Source organism: Meriones unguiculatus, chromosome 17 (genome assembly GCF_030254825.1).
Source record: "Meriones unguiculatus strain TT.TT164.6M chromosome 17, Bangor_MerUng_6.1, whole genome shotgun sequence".
NCBI classification, from domain to species: domain Eukaryota; kingdom Metazoa; phylum Chordata; class Mammalia; order Rodentia; family Muridae; genus Meriones; species Meriones unguiculatus.
The window spans coordinates 58715382-58742109 of NC_083364.1; the positions used below are offsets into that span (position 1 = coordinate 58715382).

At 38.1% G+C, this 26728-nt stretch overlaps 1 protein-coding gene across 12 annotated transcripts in view; it reads left to right on the forward strand.

The window, feature by feature from the left end:
• Positions 1 to 26728, forward strand: part of Abi3bp (ABI family member 3 binding protein) — a 210431-nt gene that overhangs the window by 76006 nt on the left and 107697 nt on the right. For all 12 annotated transcript variants that reach the window (XM_021634091.2, XM_060370558.1, XM_060370560.1 and 9 more), the window contains exons 3-6: positions 616 to 684; positions 4950 to 5082; positions 14409 to 14590; positions 15119 to 15174. In XM_021634091.2, the coding sequence (XP_021489766.1) occupies positions 616 to 684; positions 4950 to 5082; positions 14409 to 14590; positions 15119 to 15174 (440 nt within the window). The remainder of the gene's footprint in view (positions 1 to 615; positions 685 to 4949; positions 5083 to 14408; positions 14591 to 15118; positions 15175 to 26728) is intronic.

The following is a 26728-nucleotide window of genomic DNA, read 5'->3' on the forward strand; positions in this document are numbered from 1 at the left end:
ATGGCTTTCAAGAGGCCAGCAGTAGGTAACATGAAAGGAAGGAATGCAGGCAAAAGTACACGAGTTATAAAAGAGGATTGAAAGCTATTTTTTCTAGTTTCAACTCTCATAGTTTTTTTTATTTTGTCATTTTAGTGGTGGATAAATATATATATGGTGTAGTTGATAGTGAAAGTGTGAAACCTGAAGTAAAGTTGTGTAGCTTCAGGATGGTCATTCTAACTCTATAGATACTTGCTGAGATGAATACATTTTGCGACTGGGCAGGTACTTCGAGTGGTTTCCTTAAAGTAGCGCTGTGACGTTTTTATTTGTGAGTCAATAAAAATAAGACCATTTTACTTAAAAAGACGGGTTTGTATAGCATGTTCTCTTCAAAGACCTCTTCCCCACCCATACCCATTTCAGTTTGAAAATACGGATCTAATTTTCATTTCTAAAATTCAATGGGCTTTTTGAGGAAGTCTTAATTTTCCAGTTTGTGAGTTTTGTCATTCACCGGTACCTGGGTCACAGAGAGTCTAACACCAAGAAACGTTCGTTCATGGCATGAGTGTGCCAACTCCCATGCTGATTCTGAGAGGATTTTGCTGAAAGATGATGTTGTTGTTTCAGATGCAGAGCCGAAGTATCTGATAGTTGTGAGACCTGCTCCGCCTCCCAGCCAGAAGAAGTCGTGTTCAGGTACAATCCTTGCACTTTTTTTTTTTGTTGTTGTTGTTGCTGTTGTTAACTTTGCACCATGCAACTTCATCTCTTGCTACACGGCAGAGACAAAATGCCATGGGAATGTCTCAGCCATGCAGGTGCAGATGGTATCAGTCCTGAGCTGCCCCTGTGGGAGGAGAGGCACAGCCTAATCTCTCAGCACAAGCTGGCACTGCCACTTGTGACCGTCTAAGCTGAAGTTTGGACGGTTAATACACCCTCTTCACCTTGGTTGTTGTGAGGAGTGAGTGAGTTAATGCAGCTTCTGGCTTGTGGTCAGGGTCATGTGGGGCTAGTTCCTGCTAGTCTGTTGCTATTCTATAGAGGGTGACCTCTTACCCACTCTTGGCCTTTCTGATTTTAAGGACAAAGCTTTATGGTCTAATCTTGGCTTAAGGAAAACATTTTTTTTTTTTTTTTTTTTTGCTTGAAAAGGATAACGCATTTGTGTAAATGGTAAAGAGATTGGTGCTTTGGTTTTATTTATTCCACGTCTCTTTTTTTCTGCACTTCTCTCAGAACAGGAAGGCTAGCGACAAAAAATGGACAACATACAAATGATTAAGAGTAAAACTTATGCATCACTGTAGTACTGTTACCAGGTTGACAGAAGCTGAAATCACCTTGGAAACCTCTTGGCACATCTGTGAGATTATGTCCCTTAGGTTTATTGAGATGTAACTAACAGCGGGCAGAACAGTTCCCGGAGCTTAGGTCCTGGACCATATAAAAGGAAGAAAACTAGCCCAGTGCATGAACTCATCACTCTCTGCTTGATTGTGGATGTGCCCTGACCAGTTATTTCAAGTTCCTGCTATCTTTGACCTCTGTGCTGTGATGGAATTATCCTTGAGTTGTGAGCCAAAGTAAACCCTTTGTTCTCTGAGTTGATTTTGTTGGGGTATTTAATCATAGCAACAGGGGTTGGGTGGGCACCACTGAAGACAAAAGATTAAAAGCTTGCAGTGTCTAATTAGCAAGACTTTATCAGAGCATTGCCCTGAAGGAAAACATATGAAGGCTGTGCGTGAACATCTTCCTTTCCACCTTCATTTCATCGACCAGGGGGTTTTCCTTTGTTTTTCCCACTCAGTCATCCCCTAACCACTTCTGTCTTTTGAGTAGCCCGGGATGCCACACACAAAAGAATCTTTGTAGTTGCTTGCTCTGCTTATCTGGAGGGATGAGATGGGAGGAGCAGCGTTAAACATTTCAACCCCAAGGCATGGAAGCCTTGGCTACTCTGAATTTGTACTCAATGTACCAGCACAGGGCTGGTCAGCAGAAATCAACACCCTCCCCTCTCTCTCTCCTTGACTTTCATTATTTCTCTTGCAAGTAGCATTGAATGATTAAGCATTTTGAAAAAAAAAATAGATAAAATTATTGGCCTCTTAACACGAAGGGGAAATATGACATAAATTACTTCCTGTTTCTCAGTTGACTGTAATGAATGTAATGCAACAGCCTTATTCTTTAAACAAAGTAAGTATCTGAGGATGGTGTTTCAAAGTTTTGAATAAGGTTGAATGTGAGTGTCTTCAGATGGCTATTCAGAGAACTGTTTGTTTATGTAACTCTGATCATATAAATAAAAACTTAAAAGAAAATTCAGAGTCTTGAGGCTTTCATATCTCAGTAATAATTTCTACCTTCATTTTATTTCGAGGTTTCTGATGCTAGCCATGGAGATTATTTTCACTTCCTAGCTCAGGAAATAGTTTCATCTTGCTTGGCATGTGATAGTCTACCTTTCCTCTCGGGCAATGGATAAAATTTCTGTTTTTGTGTTCTGTGTCTGGGAGAGATACAATGACTAATGGAATGACTTCCATTTGTTTTACACTTGTGTCTGCCACATGGATTCTAATTAGCTAGCTGTTTTCATATTAAGATCATCAAGTTAGTGACAGGATTGTTTGATCACATGAGCTTAAGATCCCCTGGAGAATAAAATACACATTTTTCATCTCTAAGGTACATTTCATCTCTTCATACACCATAAGCTGAGCCAAGGATGCCCTTCTAAGAAAGTTGGAAAATATTCAAGGAAATCCAAATATAAGTTTAACCTTGTGTTTTATGTAACTTTGGACACCCTTGAAACTTGTGTGGCTCTTATTGTTCATTTAAAAAAACAATGCTGTTGTATTACATTTATTACAGTCAACTTAGAAACAGGAAGGCTAGCATAATCTCAGCATTTGTTTTCAAGCTGTGTCTGCCCCCTTCCTTCAGTCAAAATTCTCATCTCTCCTATTTAGAGGTCAAATGAAGATGACTCAAATTACAATCTGCAAGGCCATGATGACAGATGCCTGAAAAGGTTTATAGAGACGAGTACATGTACATTTGCAGCCAATTAAATGATTATGATCTTCATAAATTAGTTTAGACATCATTAAGAGGTCAACTCTCCTGGTTTTGTTTCTACTGTTCTGTTACTATGTCAAGTACCTGAGATAATCACCTCATAATGAGGAAAAGTTTAACATGGCCCAGAATTTTAGAAGTTTGAGTCCATAATCACTAGGCCCCATTCTTTAGAGTTAGGATGGGATTTCATGGCAGCAAGGCAATCATGCTTACCTCATCATCAGAATGCAAAGGATGAAAAAGAGGAAGGGACTGGGGTTCCATGATTGCCCTTTAGGGAATCCTCCCAAAGATCTAAGCTCTTCCCATTATTGGCTGACTTCTTATAGTAACTCCCAGTAACAGCAGGAGATGAAGACTAAGCCTTTAGCTCAATGGACTTTGGGGAGATAGTTACTCAAATCATAGAATAACATGTAATACAAATTTACTGTTTCTTTTTAAAAGTTGAAGGTTTGAAGTGAGAAAGTTTGATACTTCACCATAAGGAAATGCCAGATGGTTAAGGATATAGGTTTACTCTGCTTTGAACATTACACAATGTATGCAGATATTGAGATAAGGTATCCCATTACTAAGCCAACTATGTTAGAATGGGGATATTTTTACACCACTAGGGTATACAGATTCTAGACTCAGAGGCTTTATTCTTCCTAGAGTTATAACTCACACAGCTTAAAGAAGCAGATGAGATGGTTTTCAAGAACATTTGATTGAAATGTCACCAATGCCTTCACTTATAGGGTCCTGTGTTACCCACTTTAATAAAGGTCCCAAACACTGTTCTGTCTTGTTCCAAGCTTATTAGATGGAGAAAACACAAGTTCTTCCCATAATAAACATGATATGTCTAGTCTCATGAAGTGAAGAGGGAGCTCAGTGAGGATGTAATTATATGAGACTTCATTTTTAGAATTTTGATTTTATTTTCCTGACTGAACCTGTGTTCAAGGTCCTTCCTTTTCCTGTCTTCTTCTCATTTCTATGGTTACCAATAATTTTAAAAATTGCAGTGCTTACCCCCAAACCCTCACCCCTCATGTGCTTGAAAAGACTCTAGCATTGCATTACTGTAACTTGTGGTATTTCCCATATTCAATTAGCGCCATCAGAACAAACTGTGCTTTCTGTGTTGCTCCCCCTTTACTGGCATTATTTAAAAACTGCTCACCTTTCTATTTGTGTGCTCACTGTAAGCATGTGGCTATTACTATATCACATCAAGGGAGTTTACACTCTAAGGCAGAATTTTTTTTGAAAAATAATATGACAATAACTTTCTTAAACGATTTTACTTCTTTTTGGAGGATGTTCATTCAGTTTAAAAGGCACATTTTAAACTTACCTGGAAAAGAAATGATGCAAGCAGCATGTGTATACAGAGACGAAAATGTATGTCCATGTATCTACTTCATTAATCATAGCCAACAACTCCATTAACTATATGACTCACAGGAGAGCTAAAACCATGTTTCATTGCATGTAGTTTATATATGTATGTAGGCATATAACATGTATGGATATATATGTACGCATATTCAAACGTGTACTTACATACATGCACATATAAACACACACACAAGATCAATAAAGCATTTTCTTTGATTCATGTTTAAATTCATGAACAAAAACTAATTTGTAGACTCTATGAAAAACTATAAAACTAAAAAAATTATATAAAATTATAATATTTAAAAAACACTCATGAAGCCCAGAAATGACTCAAAAAATATGTTGATACTATAAAAGCTTAACAACAAAGGAAAGGAATATCATTTTCCCCCATCGTCTTTATGCACACATTTTACTCAAAACATCAATCAAGAGGTACTGTGTCCAGAATTAACTGCGTTCTGCCTCCACAGGTAAATCTCGCCCTCGCAAACCTCTCCAGCTGGTGGTTGGTACGCTGACGCCGAGCTCGGTCTTCCTATCCTGGGGTTTCCTCATCAATCCGCACCACGACTGGACACTGCCAAGTCACTGTCCCAATGACAGGTAATTCCCCAGAATGGAAATTATTTTTCTTGCTTTTGGTAGTGTTGACACATGCTTTAAGAGTGTACAAGCTCTTGGATCCTTAGCATTTACTTATCACCTCTTAGCAATGCAGTTGTTCCAGGTTTGAGGGGTGCATGAATAGCTGAGGCAGGGATCTTGCCATTGGTAGCAGTAGAATCTGAGTAGAAAACATATGGATGTGTTTGCCAGAAAATGAATAACGGGGAGGAGCAAATACCAAATGGGCAGTATCATGCAAAAAGTACATATGTGTATATATGTATACACACACATATATACACATAGATATGTACATCTGTACTATATACATACATGTATATATGAATACATATAAATATATATTAAGTATGTGTTTGTATATTCTTTTAAATAATCTGAAATATTCCTTATTTCACTTACTATTAATCCCATGACTTATTTTGCTTTGTTGATTCTTGAAAGTACTTATTTTTAAATGATAATTCCAGTTGTTAGTGTATGCTAATGCTGAAAAAAAACCCCACACATTGAGCTAGGGTTCTACTCTGTAACTGAGGCTGACCTTAAACTTACTGATCTTCCTGCCTCCCCCATCCCAAATATGGATCATTGATCTGAAAATTGAAGAATGCTTGAAGCAGAAAGCCTTGAAATGTCCATCATTCTTGCCATCATCAGGAAACATGTGACCTGCAAAGTGCAGGTCCTTTACCCCCAGACTTCACTCGATTAGAAATTCTGACTGTCGGTCTCAGCCATCTGTGTTTCAACAAGCATTCTAGGTGATTCTGATGCCCGCTGATGTTGAGGGTAGAAAGCTGGATGTGCACACACAGGGGAGAGTTAAGCAGAGGTGAAGCAATCTCTTTCTGTGGCAGAACAAATAAAAGCAGTTATGTTTTTAAATCACTGCAACTCGTTCATCCTTAACCCCAACACATTGTTTGGCTCTGTCTGTGAAATGGACCATGTATGGATATAACCTAGAACCTCTGCCTCTGAGGGCACTGCACACATGTGACTAATATACATACATGCAAGTAAAATACCAATGTACATAAAATAAAAGTAACGGTGTTGGTGATTTAATGACTATAGCTTCTATAAACATTTTTTATACAAGAATTTGAGTATATGATTTAATCTCTCTTAGGAGGAAAGTACCTCATCTGGAGTTGCTGAATTGCAGAAATGCATGCATTCCCTTCAGCAGGGTGTGAGAGTTCTGCTTGCTGCAAATCCTCTTCCCATTTTGTGTTGTGGCATTTTGCATCCTAGCTCTCCTGGAGTACTAGTGACCCATTACCTCAACACGTGTGTCCTGTGCACTAAGGATAGCTGAGCACTTTATATGAGCTTTTGGGCTGTGAGATTATTTTTGTAGGGTTTATTCTTGTCTAAACTAAGCGTGAAATAAAAAGCCTTTTAAAAAGTCTTTGCAAGTTCTCATAAGTGCTTTTTAAATTACTTTGATTAGGAAATATAAACTAAAAAGAAATGAAATCAGATTTTCCTTCCGATGTCCATGGTCCTCGAGGGATAAAATATTTGGAAAAAAAAAAAAGCATGTGGATGATTATTTCCAAAACTGTTTTAAAAAATAATTTTAAAATGTTTCAAAGAATCTGAAATATTCCTTATTTCACCCACCACTAAGCCCATGACTTATTTTACTTGGAAAATAGACTCTTGAAAGTGCATATTTGTTTTACAATAATTCCAGTTTTTAGTGGAATAGTCCGGCATGCCAACACTGAGAAAATAATGTGTGGGTTGTTTTTTTTTCCCTTTTAAAAACCCTCTTACACAAAAAAGAGTAGAGTGATGGACAGAAGAAGAAGGAAGGCAATTTGATATTCTTACTGCACAATGCAGTTTTGTTCTAATGGTTGCTTAGCTTGATTGATGAATCCTTGAAGTGGTATGTTCCACCAAGATCAGTGGCAGCCAGGGGAATTCTTGGAGCATGTGCAACAAGTGTCATCTAGCACCTCGTGACTTTCCTTCATCTATGCTTGGGTAATACTGACCTTTCCACAAAGACTTTCTTTGCACTTGGTTCTGAGGGACGGAGGTTGCCATAGTTGGCAGCACAGTCTGACAGAGAGTTTAGAGAGGGTTGGTTGGAGAAGAGGTAGACTTTTAAGACTTATGTGACTCAGACCTCAAATACGTCTCACCCTTCCTGGTGGCTCACCAATTCTGGCCCTGCTCTTGTCATTAAATAAGTGTAGCCATGTATATCAAATCATAGTATTTAAGATTCTGCTTTGAGTAAAGCATTCAGAAGATTCAGTAAGTATCATGTTAAAACGATTACATCTTTTCAAAACTGAGTTATAAAAATAGGGACCTGTAAAGATATGACTTGGAGAAGAATTAAAAAGTAATGGCCGAAAAGGAGTATTTTAAGTACTTGTGAATTCTGCTTCTCCAGGCCTCTTTGGTCCCAGGTTGGCACAGTTAATAATGAGCTGCCATTCTAAAGCTTTTGTCATGTTTGAGAAAAATGAGTAGTGCTTGTTTAAAATCATTTGGAAATACTGTACACATTATAAACACCCAAATCCATCTGCCAGAACTGCAAGTAATTAGAAACAGAGTTAGGGAAGTCTATTCTCATATATTCGTGGTGCCTTTTTATGAGATTAGACCTAAGTTAGAATAAGCAATAACAGCTAAAAAAGATGATTATGTCTTGAAAAGTAGAAGACTAATATAGCTGAGATTTTCTTTCAGCAATACCTTCTTTAAAAGCTACTGGAATCTCACTGCCCTTGGCTTGCCACAGAAGCACCAATGGGGTTGCTTTAAGTCCTTTTGTAAGAACTGATTTATAAAAACCCTTTAACATTGGGTTTCTAGAAAACTCTGATATCTTGTGCAGAGAATGTATCAGGCAAGCTGTTCCCTTATGCCTTGACTTTGGGCTTTCCATATTAAAGCCCTGAGTTAGTAAATTTCCAGGAAGTCTTGTGTTCTGGTTTAAGCTTGGCTATATTCATGGGCTCTAGCTTTGCTACCCATTTCTATTTCTGCTTGCGTGCAGTCTGTCTGTGTCTCCCATGATTTTGGAGTCTTTTCACAGTTCATGCTGAAAAGGAGATGTGTTTTATTAATGGCTTGTGCTCAATAGACTTTGAATGGAAGAAGGTAACATTTGTCTTCAACCTATCTACGATCAAAAGAGAACATTCCAAGTTGATATAGAGGAAAGATTTTTAATCCAAAATTTGTTTTAACATTGATTGTTTCTTTGTCTTCCCCATTCTTCCATCTTGCCATCACATCTATCTCCTCCAAGAATCATGTCTCTGACTTCAGTACTCCTGATTCCATTTCTTCCCATATCCTTTAAGCCTTTGGTTCCTTGGTGGTCAGTCTCTTCTCTCTTTCAGTTGCCCCTTCATTGTCACTGGTCTCCTGCCTACTGCATGAAAATAGACTCAAGATTTACATAGCCACATTTGCCCCAAGAAAACTTGTCTTCACCCTGTTTTGTCTTCCATACTTCTTTTCAATCTCTTTTCTTTTTTTAATTAAATTTTTATTTTTTTACATTAATTACATTTTATTTGTTTTGCATCCCAGCTGTAGGCCCCTTCCTCATTCCCTCCCAATCCTACCCTCCCTTCCTCATCTCCTTCAATGGATCTCTGCAAGTCCACTGATAGGGGAGGTCCACTTCCCCTTCCATCCAACCTAGCTTATCAGTCTCATCAGGACTGGCTGCATTGTCCTCCTCTGTGGCCTAGCAAGGCTGCTCCTCCCACAGTGGGAGTGGTCAAAGAGCAAGCTACTGAATTCATGTCAGAGATAGTCCCTGTTTCCCTTACTAGGGAAACCCACTTGGTTGCTGAGCTGCCATGGGCTACGTCTGAGCAGGGGTTCTAGGTTATATCTATGCATGGTCCTTGGTTGGAGAACCAGTCTCAGAAAAGACCCCTGTGCCCAGATATATTTGGTCCTTGTGGAGCTCCTATCCTCTCCAAGTTATACTAATTCCCCCTTCTTTCATAGGATTCCCTGCACTCTGCCCAAGGTTTGGTTATGAGTCTCAGCATCTGCTTTGATACACTGCTAGGTAGAGTCTTTCAGAGGCCCTCTATGATCAGCTCCTGTCCTGTTTCTTGTTTTCTCCCACTTCCAACGTCTATCCCATTTGTCTTTATAAGTGAGGATTGATCATTTTACCTGGGGTCCTCTTTCTTGTTTAGCTTCTTTAGGTATAGAGATTTTAGTATGTTTATCCTACTTATAGGTCGAGTATCCACTTATAAGTGAGTATTTACCTTGTGTGTCTTTCTGCTTCTGGGATACCTCACTCAGGATGATCTCTTCCAGGTCCTACCATTGGCCTGCAAATTTCATGATTTCCTTGTTTTTAATTGCTGAGTTCCTCCTTTCTTAATCCTCAAGGCTACTCTTACATTTGTGATTTCTGTAGCATTTCCATTTCTTCTCATTGTCTCCCACCTCTTCCTACTGTTTCCCTGAGTCCTCTTAGTTATCAGTAAGCTATTAATTACTAAGTCCAGTAGACTTTTCCAAGCTGCTATTCTTATCTTTTAAAATTAATGGCCAGATGATCAGTTTGAAAATTACCACAAGCATTCAAAGGTAATATGCTTGTCCTTAAATAAATGCTTTTTAAGAATAGAAAAAAAAAGAGTGCAAGAAAAATAATGTAGGAAAACATATACAAATTGATAAAAATATTAGACATGAAGGGACTCAGGAGCTCACAGAAATGTGAGTTATGCAAAGACTGGACTCAGGGAAGATTTTAAGGTAGATGAGAAACTCATAGAAGCTTAGATAAAATTTACTGTACTTTGTCATTAGAAGCGTTCAGTCTGCTAAAGAGGCCACACTACAGTGGACAAAAGAATGTGGATGTCTTTTATTATTAAGAAGTGGAAGAAAGTAGATTACACTTATGGTGAAATACAATGACATTGTTCCAAAAGTGATAACTTGATTGTTGCTTTAGATCTCAAAACACCTGTGCAACTTCCTTAGATGATCAAAGGAGGGGGCTGGAGAAATGGCTCAGAGATTAAGAGCACTGTCTGCTCTTTCAGTGGTCCTGAGTTCAATTCCTAACAACCACATGGTGGCTCACAACATCTATACAGGGATCTGATACCAGTTCTGCCATGCAGGTGTACATGCAGATAGAGAATTCAGCTATAGAAAATAAATAAATAACCCTTAAAAAAACTAGAAAAAAGATCAAAGGAAAAGTTGATGTGCTTACAAAGTAAGAAACTGGAATAAATTACCAAGAAGTTTACTTTTGAGAGAAAAAGATTGTATCTTATCTCCTGAAATTACAACAAAGGAAAGAAATGCAGGAAGAGGATGGAGTGAGGGCAGAATTCTATGGGGGGCTACACTTGCTGTAGAGAAAGAACATTAACAAAGGGATGTTAGGAGGAACCCTTAGATACAAGGCTAGAGAAAAGATACAGGGCCCATGTTTTGGGAAGTAACAGTTGTGTCAAAACCTAAGTCTTGCTGGAAAAGTATAGTCCATAAAGTGGCTAATGATGGGAGAGTTTGCAAGGAATAAATTTGATGGTCTTTGCTTTTCCCCTAAGTATAGTTAACTGCCAGCTGCTACATCACAGATTTAGTTTTTGCCTCAGGGAGGGTTTTAGAATAGAATAGCTAATCTGTTGCTGAAATAAATTTCTATAAACAGAGTCTCAAAAGGTGTTTAGTTCCCAAACTTGTTGAGAAAATTTATTTATGAAGGAACAGCTCCCCTGAGACTACTGTTAGCAGTGGGCTAATGGTCAAGCCACTACCTACCATTTAAGACCATGTGGACTTTTTTTTTAAAGAGGCTTTTTCTGTGTAGCTCAGCATAGCCCAGGGTAGCCCAGAAAAGCCCTTGCGATCTTCTAGCTTAGTCTTTTGATTATAAGTGAGCACCACCGTGCTCCAGCTTGCTGTCTGTATTTTAAAAAGACCCATTGCCTTTCTATATGGTTGTACTTCAATGCTATTATTCACAAAATCTCCCAAAACCAACATTTGATTCCAGATCACTATCAGACAATGAGGAGCATGTTGACTACAACAAGCTAAAAATCCTTGAGCAATACTAAATTGACTGTTCTCTGATTCTGGGTCATTTTATGTTTATTTTCATTTACTTTTGCCAAGCACCAGATCAGAAAGAGAATTCAGGGCAGACCAGAAAGTATAGCTTAAGACTCAGAAAAGAGAATGAAGGATTTGATTATCATCCAGCTGCAGCTGCCCCAGGGTCTCTTCTAACTCTATAAAGTTTTCAGAAAAACTGAGGTCAGCAAGAATCTTAGTTCTTTTGTAATACAAGCTTTTACTGTGTTTTGCCTCAACTTGTGACAATTTTAGGGAAAAGGTTTATTTTGTTGAGCGAGCCTTAGGAAAAGTCAATTTGCAAAATATAGCTATAGACCCACTAGCTTAAATTGCTCCTTTCTGATGAGTGAAATATTGCATTGATATCACTTACAATCTAATTTTAAAATGGACTGAGAAGAAACTAGTCATCTATCCTGTTCGTTGCACAATCTTTGATGGAGCACCTACTGAGTGCTCCATTTTAGATTATAAAGCAGTACTCAGTCTCAAGAGGCTCATTTTGTTTTAAAATGAAGAAGAATTTACTTCACCACTTCCAGCATAACATCTGCTCTCTTCTTTAAGACTTAGAAACTGCCTGCCTTATGCATTTAACAATTTAGATGGTGTGAAGAAAGGCCAGCTTAGATGCTATAGATGGGGGGTGGGGCACAGTGACTTGTATACTGAAAAAATTCATTTAAGAGAATTGTATTGTATTGTAATTGAAATAAATGAACTTTACAGGCTGAATTATTTTTAATGTGAAGTTGAGGATCTTTGGAAAGCATGGAGTATTTTGTCCCATTTTTTTTTTTTCCATTGGAAGGCTATATAAAATTAAGCTAATTTGAAAGCCGTGGATCTGGCCCCTGGCAGCAAGTCTACCAATGGGATCGTGACTCGTGCCTGAAGTTAAGTCCACAGGAATATATTCCTACTATAGAGGCAGAGTTGTGGGCCCATATGTTCTGATTTTAGCTTCTCACTATTTCTCTAAAGTCCCTTAAGAGCCAGGACAGGGTTGGGGGAGGAAAAGAGGAGGGCAACAAAAATTCCATGTAGCACACTTGTCAAAGAGATTCATTTCGTAAATCACTGTTGAGATTTTGACTTACAAGACACAGAGGACTCGTATCCTATAACATTTGTTACTGGTAGCCATGAAAATTCTGGCTGGAATAGCCCCCGTCACTCACCGGGCTTTCTGCTATTTTGGAGTGGGGGATTGGAACCCAAGAGTAGCTTTTAGTGGGGAAAAAGCAAGCTAATTGAGTGGATGCTAGCGTCTCCAGGCTCTGCAACTAGTAAGAGAGTAGGCTGCATACACCAAGGCTCTCCCTGACTCTTCTCTCTATGTTACTCAACTCTCAGGCTCCTCCTGAGTTTATGGACATGGGAGTTGGGAACATAGTCTCCCCCATGTAGAAGGGCTAACCTTGGCTTACTACCCTGCTCTGACTCTCCGAAAATTCTCAGTTACAATTTAAGTTCAGTCCTGGCCCCCACTTCTTAAGATTTTGGGCGACTGTATTTGTGTCACCAAGAAACTAGAAAAACTAAAGAGTGTTAAAGTAAACTTAGTCACTACAGGTTGCCTGGTAAGTTGACTTGAGTAAATGAATGACCTAAAAACCTTTAAGTGAAACCAGTTAACTTGAATTGTAGTTAATTTAGCTTTATTAGCTATAGAGTAGGGGGATCGTTCTAAATTTTGAGAAAAAGAAATAAAGGTATTTTTAAAAGCCCTAAAATAGTATATAGTTACTGCTTGCTTCCATCATCAAATAGGCAATTATTATTTTGTTCTATTGGTGTAAAATGTTTATTTAAAAATAAAAAGGAATTGCTTATCTGTCAAGACCACCTCTGGTACCAGTTTATCTCCTAGCCTGCTCACTAGAAGTCAAAGATCCACTATAAATATGACTTTCTCCCACTCTTTGTTATCTTTATAGTTCCACGAATAATATAGAAAAAAATTGTGTTCATAGTTCTGTAAATGATGGAAACCCATACACTTCACTTTCGGTTTGCGATTTTATCCAGTGTGCCATTTGTGAACACGTGCTGATTCTGCTGTATCAGTTTATTCTCATCGGTCTATGCAGTGGTGTGAAACCTGCTCTTCTGACCTCCAGCCTGGCTTAGTAGGGCTGTCAAAAATGTAGCCAGTGGCACTTTCTTTGGTTTGTGGTTCGGTGGCCATCAGAGGTAAAAGATACTAGCTGGAAATACTAGGAAAGCCTGACAATGATTCTGAAGGATAGTGTTTACATTTATAAAATGGGATTAACAATTTCTGCCATCCAAGATATTTTTTGTGATAGTTAAATGTGACAGCCTATCATAGACTAGACATGAAAAGCCTGGCGCTGGGGAGTATCTTACTATAACATCTACATTGGAGTATTGTGTGGCCTGAAGCAAATATGTAATGGTGATCTGAAATTTTAACTATTAATTTTGCTTTTTAAAATAGCAATAATTGTGTTATACTCTTAAAAAAATTATAGTCCTGTTTATACCATAAATCCTCAGGTGGGTCTTTTACCAAATTGAAAAAATATATTACTTTTAATACACCCTCCATGGAATAATAAGGCTTGAATTCCTCAAAATATGAAATGAGTGCATTATTTAAAACACCTTGGTTCTGTTTTTTATGCAATCAGAAAGGGATGGTTACCTAGCCTTTTCTCTTTCATTTCCCTATGTAGCTAACAACTGTACTGGAATTCTGAAGTTCTGTTGGTGCCTAACTGTGCTGCTACATGGAAACCCTATTTGAAAGTTAAAATTTAAAATGAAAAATTATATTCTCTTAAGATTTAAAAACTCTTAACAGTTCAATATGTGTTTAATATAGTCATCTGATTGAAGACTCTTGTGTATGAAGACACTTGAAGGAGCTGGATGGATGACTCAGCAATTGAGAGCTCTTTCTGCCCAATCGTGAGGACCAGAATTTAGGTCCCAGCGTGGAAGTAACATCTCACAAACACCTATAACCCTAGTCCTGAGAGATACAGCAATGCGTTCTGGGTTCTTTGCACACACATACATACACATAAATGCCTGCATACAACAGCAAGAGTATATGCTAATACAAATGCATATACTCATAAATAAAATGAATTTTAAAAGCTTGGACTTACATTTTGAATATCCCTGTGTTTTTTAACCATCATATCTTCATTCAACAGACTTTATACAATTCGATATAGAGAAAAAGATAAAGAAAAGAAATGGATTTTTCAACTCTGTCCAGCCACTGAAACAATTGTGGAAAATCTAAAGCCCAACACAGTTTATGAATTTGGTGTGAAAGACAATATAGAAGGTGGAATTTGGAGTAAGATTTTCAATCATAAAACTATTGTTGGAAGTAAGTATGTACTTGGTCCAAGAAAATTTTTTTCTAATTTTCTACTTTAAATCATTTTAATAGCTATATGATATGAAATAAGTTCCTTTTCAATAGTTAACATGTTCGGGTACTTAAGAAAATACAAAAGGAATAGAATTTAAACATTGAGAATTCTGAATTTTTTATAATGTGATTTTTTAAAATAGATAATGAACAACTTTATGTTTCCAGCTATGTCATTGAAGTACTTTGAAATATATATTTGGCCTATGAACAGCATCTGAGCTGAACAAATAAAATGCCAATATGTGTAAAAATCACATGGGAAGATAGGCCAGCGGAAATGGACACAGCCTACCACAGGGAGTCCTGAACTTCTTTTCCTGACCTTTGTACTTACACATCATTGGAACCAATATCTGAAATGACAGTGAATGAAACTGCATGCCAAAATAGAGTGTGACTTGGAATTAGCCTCACAGTGAGCTAGAATTGATCAAGGGGCAGAAGTAATAAAAATAGTGTCATTTTTCTCCTTGTTTTCAGGTAAAAACAAAGTAAATGGGAAAATCCAGAGCACTTATGACCAGGTCCACACAGTGGTAGGTGCCAATTTATTATTATTAAGAATTTTCTTTAAAGATAATTATATCTGCATTGTATTTCTACTTAGGTGAGGGGACAGCCCTACTGTGAGGTGCTGGGATTGTCTACTAGACTCTGGGTAAAATAGTTAATGATTTAGGAATTAGCTGGGTTTTTTTTTTTCTGAAAATCATAGAAATATGCTCTCAAACCCATTTCTAAATTGTTTAAAGCTCTATAATTCATAGATTCAATTCATTTATTCTAGTGTTTGAATATCTAGAGTATTTTGAGATTTTGCTCATTCTTGTAAATTTTTTAAAATATATCTATTATTTTATTAATTACAGTTTATTCACTTTGTATCCTAGCTGTAGCCTTCTCCCTATCCTCTCCCAATCCTACCCTCCCTCCCTCATCTCCTCCTTTTCCCCTCCCCAAGTCCACTGATAGGGGAGGTCCTCCACCCCTTCCCTCTGATCCTAGTCTATCTGTTCTCATCAGGACTGGCTGCATTGTCTTCTTCTGTGGCCTGGTAAGGCTGCTCCCCCCTCAGAGGGAGGTGATCAAAGAGCCAGCCATTGAGTTCATGTCAGAGACAGTCCCTGTTCCCATTACTAGGGAATCCACTTGGAGACTGAGCTGCCATGGGCTACATCTGTGCAGAGGTTTTAGGTTATCTCCATGCATGGTCCTTGGTTGGCGTAACAGACTCAGAAAGGACTTCTGTGCCCAGATTTTTTTCTCTCCTTGCGGACCTCCTGTCCCCTCCAGATCTTTCTATCTCTCCCCCCCCTTTTTTTTTTCATAAGATTACCTGTACTCTGCCCAAAGTTTAACCATGAGTCTCAGCCTCTGCTTGGATACCCTGCTGGGTAGAGTCTTACAGAGGCCCTCTGTGGTAGGCTCCTGTACTGTTCCCTTTATTCTCCCTGTTCTGATGTCCATCCCATTTGCCTTTCTGAATGAGAATTGAACATCTTAACCCAGGGTCCTCCTTCTTCCTTAGCTTCTTTAGGTATACAGATTTTAGTATGTTTATCCTATATTATATGTCTAATATCCACTGATAAGTGAGTATATACCATTTGTTTCTTTCTGCTTCTGGGATACCTCACTCAGGATGTTCTTTTCTAGATCCCACCACTTGCCTGCAAATTTCGTGATTTCCTTGTTTTTGATTGCTGAGTAGTATTCCATTGTGTAAATGTACCACATTTCTGTATCCATTCCTCTGTTGAGGGACATCTGGGTTGTTTCCAGCTTCTGGCTATTAGGAATAGAGATGCTACAAACATGGTTGAGCAAATGTCCTTGTTGTATACTTGAGCATCTTTTGGATATATGCCTATATATATCTGGTATAGCTGGATCTTGAGGAAGCACTATTCCTGTTGTCTGAGAAAGTGCCAGTTTGATTTCCAAAGTGGTTGTATAAGTTTATATTCCCACTAGCAATGGATGAAGGTTCCCCTTTCTCCACATCCTCTCCAGAATGCATTGTCACTTGAGTTTTTGATCTTAGCCATTCTGATGGGAATAAGGTGAAATCTCAGGGTCATTTTGATTTGCATTTCCCTGATGACTAAAAGCATTGAACATTTCTTTCAGCGTTTCTCTGTCATTTGATATTCCTCTGTTGAGAATTTTCTGTTTACTCTGTACCCCTTTTTTAATTGGATTACTGGAGTTGTTGCTTTTTAACTTCTTTAGTTCTTTATTTTTTCTGGATATCAGCCCTGTGTCAGATATAGGGTTGGTGAAGATCTTTCCCCAATATGTAGGCTGTTGTTTTGTTCTGACAACAATGTCTATGCTTTACAGAAGTTTTTCAGTTTCATGAGGTCCCATTTATTGATTGTTGATCTTAGAGCCTATGCTGTTGGTGTTCTGTTCAGGAAGTTGTCTCCTGTGCCAATTGTCTTGCAAAATTTTAAAAAGGTTTGCTCATCTAATGTGTGTGTGTGAGAGAGAGAGAGAGAGAGAGAGAGAAATAAATAAATAAATAAATATGTACACCACATGTGTACAGATACCTGTGGGTACTAGTAATCTAATCCTGGTCCTGTGGAAAAGCAGCAATTATTGTTAACCACTGGGTGAGTTGTTTTTCATATAACACTTTAGAGCTGATTGATAGCTACATGCCCTAGAGACACTGGTAAAGCTCAGATCTTTCCACATTTTGAAATGATGAAACAACCAGTTTGGTTGTTTGAAATGTGCCCAACCTCTGCTCGGTTCAGTAAATGTTTTGTATGTTTTGAGCCTTACAGTTCCCACCTTCGACCCTCCCTGAAACTCATAGGTCTACATGCCATTTTCTCTCAGTTCAGCAAAGGGGTCCTCAGGAATCATCCCATCAATTATGACATTGATTAAAGCCACGAGAGAGAGAGAGAGAGAGAGAGAGAGAGAGAGAGAGAGAGAGATACTTGTGTTTCATACTCGAGTGTAAGGTGAAATGTGCTTTGCTATCAAACAGGTAGAGAGGCAGCAGGGTGAGAAAATGGGAATTTGATATGGACCTGAGTTACCATGTGTTGGAATTGTAGAGCTTGAGAAGGCTCTCCCAGCCAGATGTGCATGAAGGGTTCTTTTCACTTTTCTGATCAGATAACCTGAACACTTCTATTCCCTTCTCCCCAATTTTCTTATCCTGGGACGATGGCTTCTTTTTGCTATCTTTTCATTTGTAGTTATTCCAGGATGTATACTCGTATCTGAAGACTGGTGCTAGGATCCTCCTATGAGAGAGAACATGTCACATTTACTTTTCTGGGTCTGGGTACCTAACTAAATATGGTTGTTTCTAGTTCCATCCATTTACCTGCAAAGTTCATTACTCATTCTTTTCCCATAGACAAATAGTATTTTATACCACTTTTTCATTTTCTATTTGTCAGTTGAAGGGCATTTAGGTTGTTCCTATTTCCTGACTATTGTGAATAGAGCACCAATAAACACAGGGGGGCAAATATCTGTGGAGTCCTTTGGGTATATGCCTTTGAGTATATAACTTTGGGAATATGCATTGCTGGGTCATATGGTAGATTTATTTACTGTTTTTTAGCATTTTAAGAATTCTCCATACTGACTTCCATAGTGCCTGGATCACATTGCAATTCCACCAACAATGAATGAAGGCTTCCATTTTCTGGCACTCCTCTAGCATTTGTTGGTTGTTCCATTGACCTTTTCCATTCTGACTGCAGTATCTTGAACTCTCAAAGTTGTTTTGACCTGGATTTTCCTAATTGATAGGGACAATAAACATTTTAAAAATGTCTCAGTAGCATACTTTTTAGAAAATTGGGTACAGACAATTTTCATAAAATTGGTTCCTCTAGATTTTGGTGCATATGTGTTTAAGGTAGTGAAGTCCTGGTATTTTATCTTCTGCTTGCTTCATGCTACTTGTGAGACTTTCCCTTGGGTTTTCTGAGTTGGGCTATTGGGGTTTTAAATTCCATCTTTATTTAAGATTAAATCTGCTTTAATGTTTCTATATATTTATGGAATTCCATTCTGTATTGTCTTCATCATTTACATATGTCTGTGTTTCTTAGGCATCACTGAAGTGTTTATTTCTTAAGTTCATTGAACTGCTTCTCTGTGTCTTCTTTACAGCCATCGAATTCCTTGATGGAGTTTATGATTGTTCTTTTAAATTCTGTGTCCTGGGGCTCATCTGGTAATTCTCATGGAGAACATTTCTAAGACTGGTGGAATTTGTTGGGAGACGCTGCTTTGCTTTTTCATAATTTTTTTTTTTTTTTTTTTGCAATGAGATCTGGACATGTTAGTTCTGTGTCTGATGTGGACAGAGCAGAACACAGCATGTAAAAAGCTCAGCCTAAAGGTTAAGTATGACTTAGATGGAAGGAAGTTGCATGGGTTGGGTTGGTGTACAGGATTTGTATCCCAGTCCAACACAGAGTTTATGACATTATTATCTGTGGATTGCATAATCCAAACTACATGATCATTGACTTATTCAATTTCCAGGTTATAAGCATTTTAATTATTTGTAATTGATTTTTAATTTGAGTGAAATAATTAAAATGCCTATTGGCAGTTTAGATTTTAAACATTTTTAAGGCTCTTTAGTGTGAATGGGCAAATTTCTTTCCAAGAAGATTATCCCAGCTTGCAATCTTACAAGTAGATAACAAGTAGATAACCAAGAGCTTACCTTGCTTATTAATAGTGCGTATTTGTCCCACTAACATTTTGGGTAATATGTTATATTAATTTCCATTTCTGTGAAAGTGGTACGATCTTTGCTTTTGTTTTCCATTCAGTGGCCATTAGTTGTGGCTCTTGTTAATGGGAATTGTATGATTTTTTTTTTCCTGACTAAAGACTATATGGACTAAAGGAACCTTTGTGATGCTATCTAGAAAGTATTTTTCTTATATTTTCTATCAACTTTCTTAGTCACAATTGTCAAAATAGTCACATCTTGAAATGTGTTTCATCAAGTGATTAGACTTTCATTATATCTTCAGTTGTGTTATGGTTATCAAAGCCTTTCCCTCAGCACACAACAGATAAATGTATATATTTTTCTTTTAATTTTAGTTTTTGCAGTAATTAAACTCTAAACTCTATGGACTTCCCTTTGCTGTGGTATACAGAAAGGCTCTGCATTTTTCTAAGCAATTAGTTAGCTTGGTAGCATGGCTTGACCCGTGACACTCTTGAATGTCTCTTTGGTTTTGGTCTTTCTGAAGTCCAGTCATTATTATATATGAAAAACAAACCTGCTACACTGCATAGTTCCTGTTCTCTTGCAGAGCATTCTTCATTCTTTGTTGCAAATGGTTTCCTAGGGATCAAATCTTATCCCCTACCCTCTTATCTGTCTTGCCTAATCTTTGTATGACTGAATGATGTCATTTCTTTCATTCTTTTACATCTACCATATGTCAATCATTTTTATTTACGTCATATAGGATGCGTTGCTCAGTGAGATTGGGAAAGATAATTGGTACTCTGCCACAACAGAATTTGATTTCTTTTCCATAAACAGCTGTGATAGGGCTCGGGAGGAGCTTCCTGCATCTGTGACATAGAGCCAAAGTTGTATCACTTCCATCTGTGAGGTGGAGCACCCCCAAATCCAGCCAGCTGGGATGAGCTGTACTTTAAAACTCTTGGTTATTTCCAAAGGAAAACCCAAGTTCATTGAAAAGCTGTTTAAAGCTCTGTAATACCCTATTTATGAGAATCCTCTGGATAGCAGAAAAGTCTCTCGTGAACAGACTTTGACGCTCAGGCAGTCTGAGACATGGGAAAGCTGCACAGCAGTCACACAGGGCAGCCTTTGGCTAGGTGATGTGGTCGTGTAGAATACGTTTGAAGTTGATTTGATATTTCAGATGTATATTTCAGTCCAAATCAAGTCTGTGTCCAAATATTCACCCGTTTCTTCTCTGAGACTGATCTTAAAAGGTGGTATTCCAAGAGGCATGTGATGTCTTACTTTTAAGTAAAAGTCTCACTGAAGGCAGTTGTCATTCAATATTCTGAAATCCAAACCTTTGAAACCACAAATGATCCTAACACCTTACTACAAGAAGTACTCGATACAGGAAAAGCATTTTAACATTATGTTATCCTTTTAAAAAGATAAATAATAATTAGGCTAAAAGTTTGTGTATTAAATCACCCCCATTTTATGCCCCTGGTTATATTACATACAGTAATTTTTATATCTAGGTATGTAATCTGTTGGCAAGCCCACTCAAGTTATACCAGGAACATGAGGCATCGCCTCTTCTGATTGGTTAGCTCCTTTGTTCTACCAGTTGTTAAGTACCTTCAGTGATGTCATTCCCATCTTTATCCCTAAAATGACAATGTATGATCATAAGCAAAACTGTGATTATTCATATAAAACATAAATGCATCATGTAAAATGCATGTAAGGAGGAAGTGCTTCTTATAATATTTGTGATGTTTTTCTTTTTTCGGTATCTATTCCTTTTTAATGTAATATTTTTATTTATTCCGTGTATGTGATAGATTATATACCTTTTTTGTGAAGTACCTGTGTATAACCTAATGTTTGTTAGTAGGTTTTATTTAAAATTCAAATGGCTTCAATTTAAATACATTGTCTCTTTAAAATTTTTTAATTTGGTTAATTCGGCAAACACCACCAATTATTGACCTGTGTACTACATTTGAATTTTTTTTGAAATGTTAAGTCATTTGACCCGACTTTCCTCAGAGTCTGAGTTCCTTTAAACAGTGGTGCTACTTCTACCGTTTCATTTTCCATTCAAAGTCAACTTATGTTAAGAGAGCTACTCCCACAAAATGGAGGATCCCTCGTAGTCTCCTTTTAAAAGGTTCCCTTTCAACATGGTTGCACTGAGGGTTGAGTTTCTAACACATGTCCCTAAAAGGCGTATTCCGGCTGTGGTACCATGCCACCCCACACGGATGACCTGAAGTCTTTCCAGTACTGAGCACCTCACGCCCAGGCACCACGGCAGGTGTGATGGAGTCCATACCCGTTAATACCAACACATACTCACAGCCGTTCACTAACGTGGAATGAATGTGTCAAATAGAAAGCTGATCAGATAAATGAACCAAGACCTTGTGGCCACACTTCTGTCTTAAAATTATACAGCATGAATATAAGAAGCACCTTCATTCTGAATATCCATGTTCTTAAGCAGAAACACACACACAATTACCAGTCACTAGAGGTTTATGTCTTATTTCAGTTAACCAAAAACTTTGAAGACTTTCAAATGGAGCATGTTAGAGTCAATTTCGGCCAGATGTTAGACTGAAACAGTATGTTTTGTAACTTCCATTAGGACAGCCTAAAACAAATTAGAAACAGAATTTAAAATGACCAAGTGCTTCTCATGTTGTTTGGCTCTTGAGTCCTTGAAATTAGATTTTGAACACCCCTTTACTCCTCCCCAAACGGACAGCTGCAACTTCCCAGGGCCTGAAAATAAAATTAAACCCTCAATAGATACTCAGATGCCATAAAAATAGCACATGGACAAACCTTCTAATAATAGCCTTCTTGCTATCACTGATATTAATAAAAGCTAATTTTCAATATAGTATGAGGAGAGAGTTGGTTTAGTGCAAAAGGTAAATTTAACACTCTGTCCTACTACTGCTGCTACTGTTTTAATTTTACATAATCAAAGGCTTTCTCTACTTATGACAAAAATACAATAGAATGACAACAAAACCCCACCTGGTTTATCTCCATTGGCTTTCCATTTCCGTTTCAGTGTTATTTTCACACTGAGCAGCACCAACTTCATCTTCTCTGACTGCCTTGCTCAAGGTATAGCACAAAGGGTTAATCAGCCTGCTCAAGGCTAGTGCAATGTAAGATGTCTTAAAGACATGGGATTTTTTTTTTTTTTTTTTTTTTTTTTTTTTTTTTTAGAAAAAGATAACATCTCTTACAGAGACGTAAGCATCATATTTACCTTCTGGTGTGTTGAAAACATTCGGAAAATATTTGCTAAATGAAGAGGACAGAAATTGTAGAAGGAATGTGGGGATGGAGGTTGCAGCAAGATTGAGGGTCAGCAAGTTGCAGAGCAAACATAGCCAGCAAAGAAACTGCCTAAGGACACCACTGCCAGGGTGACATTCATGGGCAGCTGCGTTGCACCTATGTGTGTCTTGTTTAGTTGTTTTGTATGGCTGTAAGAAGATGCCCCAGACTGTCTCTGACATGAGCTCAGTGGCTGGCTCCTTTGATCACCAGGCCACAGAGGAAGACAATGCACCCAGTCCTGATGAGACCTCATAGGCTAGGATTAGAGGGAAGGGGAGGAGGACCTCCTCTATCAGTGGATTTGGAGAAGGGCAAGGGAGGAGATGAGGGAGGGAGTGTGGGATTGGGAGGGAATGAGGGATGGGGCTACAGCTAGGATACAAAGTGAATAAGCTGTAATTAATAAAAAAATAGAATTAAAAAAAAACTGGAGGGGGAAAAATGAAGATGTTCTAGACCAGGTAATTCATAAAGACTACTGTCTTAGTTAGGGTTTCTATCGCTGCAATGACAAAAGAGCAAGTTGGGAAGGGAAGGTTTTATTCAGCTTACACTTCCACATTGCTGCTCATCACTAAAGGAAGTCAGGACAGGAACTCAGAACAAGGCTGAAATCCGGAAGCAGGAGCTGATGCAGAGGTCAGGGAGAGGTGTTGCTTACTAGCTTGCTCTCCATGGCTGGCTCAGCCTGCTTTCTTATAGAACCCAAGACCACCAGCCCAGGGATGGAATCACCCACAATGGGGTAGGTCCTTCCACATCAATAACTAATTAAGAAAATGCCTTACTACTGGATCTTATGGAAATATTTTCTCAGTTAAGGTTCTCTCATTTCAGATAACTCTAGTTTGTGTGTCAAGCTGACATAATACTAGCCAGCACGAACATAGATGTATGTTTTATGTGATTCTAAAGGCTTGGAAATCTAAGACCAAGAAATTGGCACTTGGTAAAAGACTTCATAATATGTTTTTCTATGGTAGGAAGCAAAAGGAAAAGAGAGATGGGAGCAAGCTTGGCCTTTTATTGGTTTCTTTGTTGCGTTTCTATTGGTGTGGTAAACACCATGATGGAAAGGGATTTGAAAAAGAAAGGGTTTATTTTGCCTCACAGATCACAGTTCATCATCAAGGGAAGTAAGGCAATGGCTCAAGGGAAAACCTAGAGGCAAAACCAAAGCAGAAGCCATTGAGAAATGCTTGCTCCTCATGGCTTACTCAGCCTGCTTTCTTATACAACTCCAGACCACTTGCCCAAGGGTCTTCATGTGAGCCTGGGTGCACTCACATCAGGCATTAATCCAGAAAATGTGTCCACATACTTGCCTTCAGGCAATCAGATGGAGACATCTTCTCAGTTGAGGTCCCTCTTTCCAGATAACTCTAGCTTATGCCAAACTGACAAGAAACCAAGCAGGATAGTTAGGAAGCCCATGGTATCGCTCGTTAACCCCATTCCCTAGTGTTAGAGGAACTCTCCAGATCTAGTCACCTCCTATATTTTATACCAGCTGATAGTGTTGTACTAAGTTCCAAACGTGTATTTTGAGAGAGAGATTCAAACCATACTACAACACTGCTCCACACTCCTCATATTCTAGTTTCATACTGTATATGCCCATGGCTCCAGCACACATTGATCAGTGGTCATAGAAACAAGCCTGTGGAAACAAGGGAAGGGTAGTGGTGGTATCTTTTAAAAACAATGCTGAACATAAAACCTAAATGAGTGGGTTCCATAGTAATGGGAACAGGGACTGCCTCTGACATAGACTGATTGGCCTGCTCTTTGATCACCTCCCTCTGAGGGGGGATCAGCCTTACCAGGCCACAGAAGAGGACAATGCAGCCACTTCTGATGAGAACTGATAGACTAAGATCAGAAAGAAGGAGAGGAGGACCTCCCCTACTTGGGGAGGGGCATGCATGCAGAAAGGTGAGGAAGGGTGGGATCGGGAGGGGAGGAGGGAGGGGCTTATGGGGGATACAAAATGAATAAAGTGTAATTAATAATAAAATAATAATAATGAAAAAAAATAAATTGGAAAAAAAACCCTAAATGAAATTAGGTTTTAAATGAAAAAATGATTAAACCTTAGTATCTTAAGAATTCTCATATTTTGTTTTCCAGTGATTTTAGGCAGCAGATGTTTCCTTCTACTTTCACCTCATAAGCAGACAGAGAGGAAGAACTCAGTGTGGATTTCTTCATGGGGACTTTTGTATTTGGTAGACATATTGAATGGTTGGACTTTTTGATGCCCTTACATCTATCTGCTGAGATGTAGATATTTGTTCACTGGTCTAGTCTTAGTCTTTGGATTACAGATTAGGCAAGAAAGCAATTACAGGTCTAGAAAGAAATGCATTCTGCAGCTAAATCATTTCCTTATTTTTGGCAGCACACCCTGTACCTATATTCTTGTCATCAATTTAATAAAACATCGGTCAGTACTCAAGCAAGAACTCGGAACAGAAACGTTGTTCCATTCATGTGATGAATAGAATATTTTCCATTTGTTAAAAAAAAAAAAAAGCTTGTCTGAAAACAATCACTGTAGCATAAGAAGTCTAAATTTGGTGCAATCCAGTTCAAAGGTGATCAACACAGCCACATGAAGGCATTTCTGCTGTAGTGTCTCAGCAGTTTTTGAGAAATACATTCTGTAGAATACTATGATAGGACTCCTAAAGCAAATAAACAGAATATTCAGATGTCTTTTTCATGGTAGCCATAGACTTGTTGTATTGGTACTAGAAAGACAATCTGGCTTTCTACATAGGAGGCTCTCCTGAAACCTTGAAAGCTTGCTCCTCTAGGTATGCAGAATTTTCAGAAGTCTTGATCTCATGGCTATAGGGAATACTGTGCTGGCTAGGGGTGTGAAGAGAAATCTTGAAGAAGGAGATGCTAAAGTTTCCATTAAATAGGAGAAAGAAGTTCTTGAGAATGGCCATACAATAGAAAGCAACAATTAAATTTATTGAAATACATTTCAAATTTCTCACCACAAGAACGATGGATCACTTTGTATAATTTTCTCAAAACATCACATTGAACCTCCTAAGCATTACATACTTATGATAGACAGATGTAAAGCTATGAATTGCAAGGAAAGCGAACATAAACTATTCAAATGTAAAAACGACATTCTTAGAAGTGGTAGGTAGAGACCCAGGCTGGGGGTACTTCCGCAGCACAAACGGAACACTGGCTGGTTGCTGGTACGGTGGGTGTTGGGGAAGTCTAGAGTGGGCAGGGACCTGTCTGTCCTCAGTGCGAGCTGTGTACATGTGCTACAGTGATAAAGCTAGAAGGGATCTTCCCGCGCGTGGAAACCCATAGCTGACAATATTTTACTTTTCTATGAATGTTCGTTTCCTTTGTGCTTCTTCTATTTATATGGGGAAAACCACAGCAAAGCTATTTTTCAGTCATTGCCCTGTCCAGCAGTGGTGGCTGACCTAAGTTACAGTATGGAAATGGGTGGTGGGCAAAGTCAGGGAAACATCTTTCTCTGAAAATATCTATTGAAACCCACTTGTCTCAGGATCTTGGTCAATAAAGGTTATATACAAAAATTAATGTCAGCCTATAATAACTGGTGTTGAAATTGTGATTATTGTGTTATTTCTTTCTACTATGTTTTACGTATGTACATATGTATGTGTGTACATGTGTATTGTAAATTTGGGTTATAGTGTGAGTCTAAATTTATATTTATAGCCTTTATATTTTTTCAAGCTATTAAATAGAAGTAAACTATTTGAACTACACCTTATTGAATAAAGCCTGAACTTTAGGTAATAAATTTATTCAATCATAGTAATAAATGTGCTCACACACATAATTATCTGTACCTGATTGAGTACTTATGCTGGTATAGTAAGGTAGAAATTTCTGGCTCAGTGAGTAGAGATTATCCTTTAAAAATAATTATCCAGTGATAGTAAATTCTTTTATAGTTTTTAAACATAATAGAGGGAAAGACATAGCAAGAGTAAGGTCAGTGTTTTGGC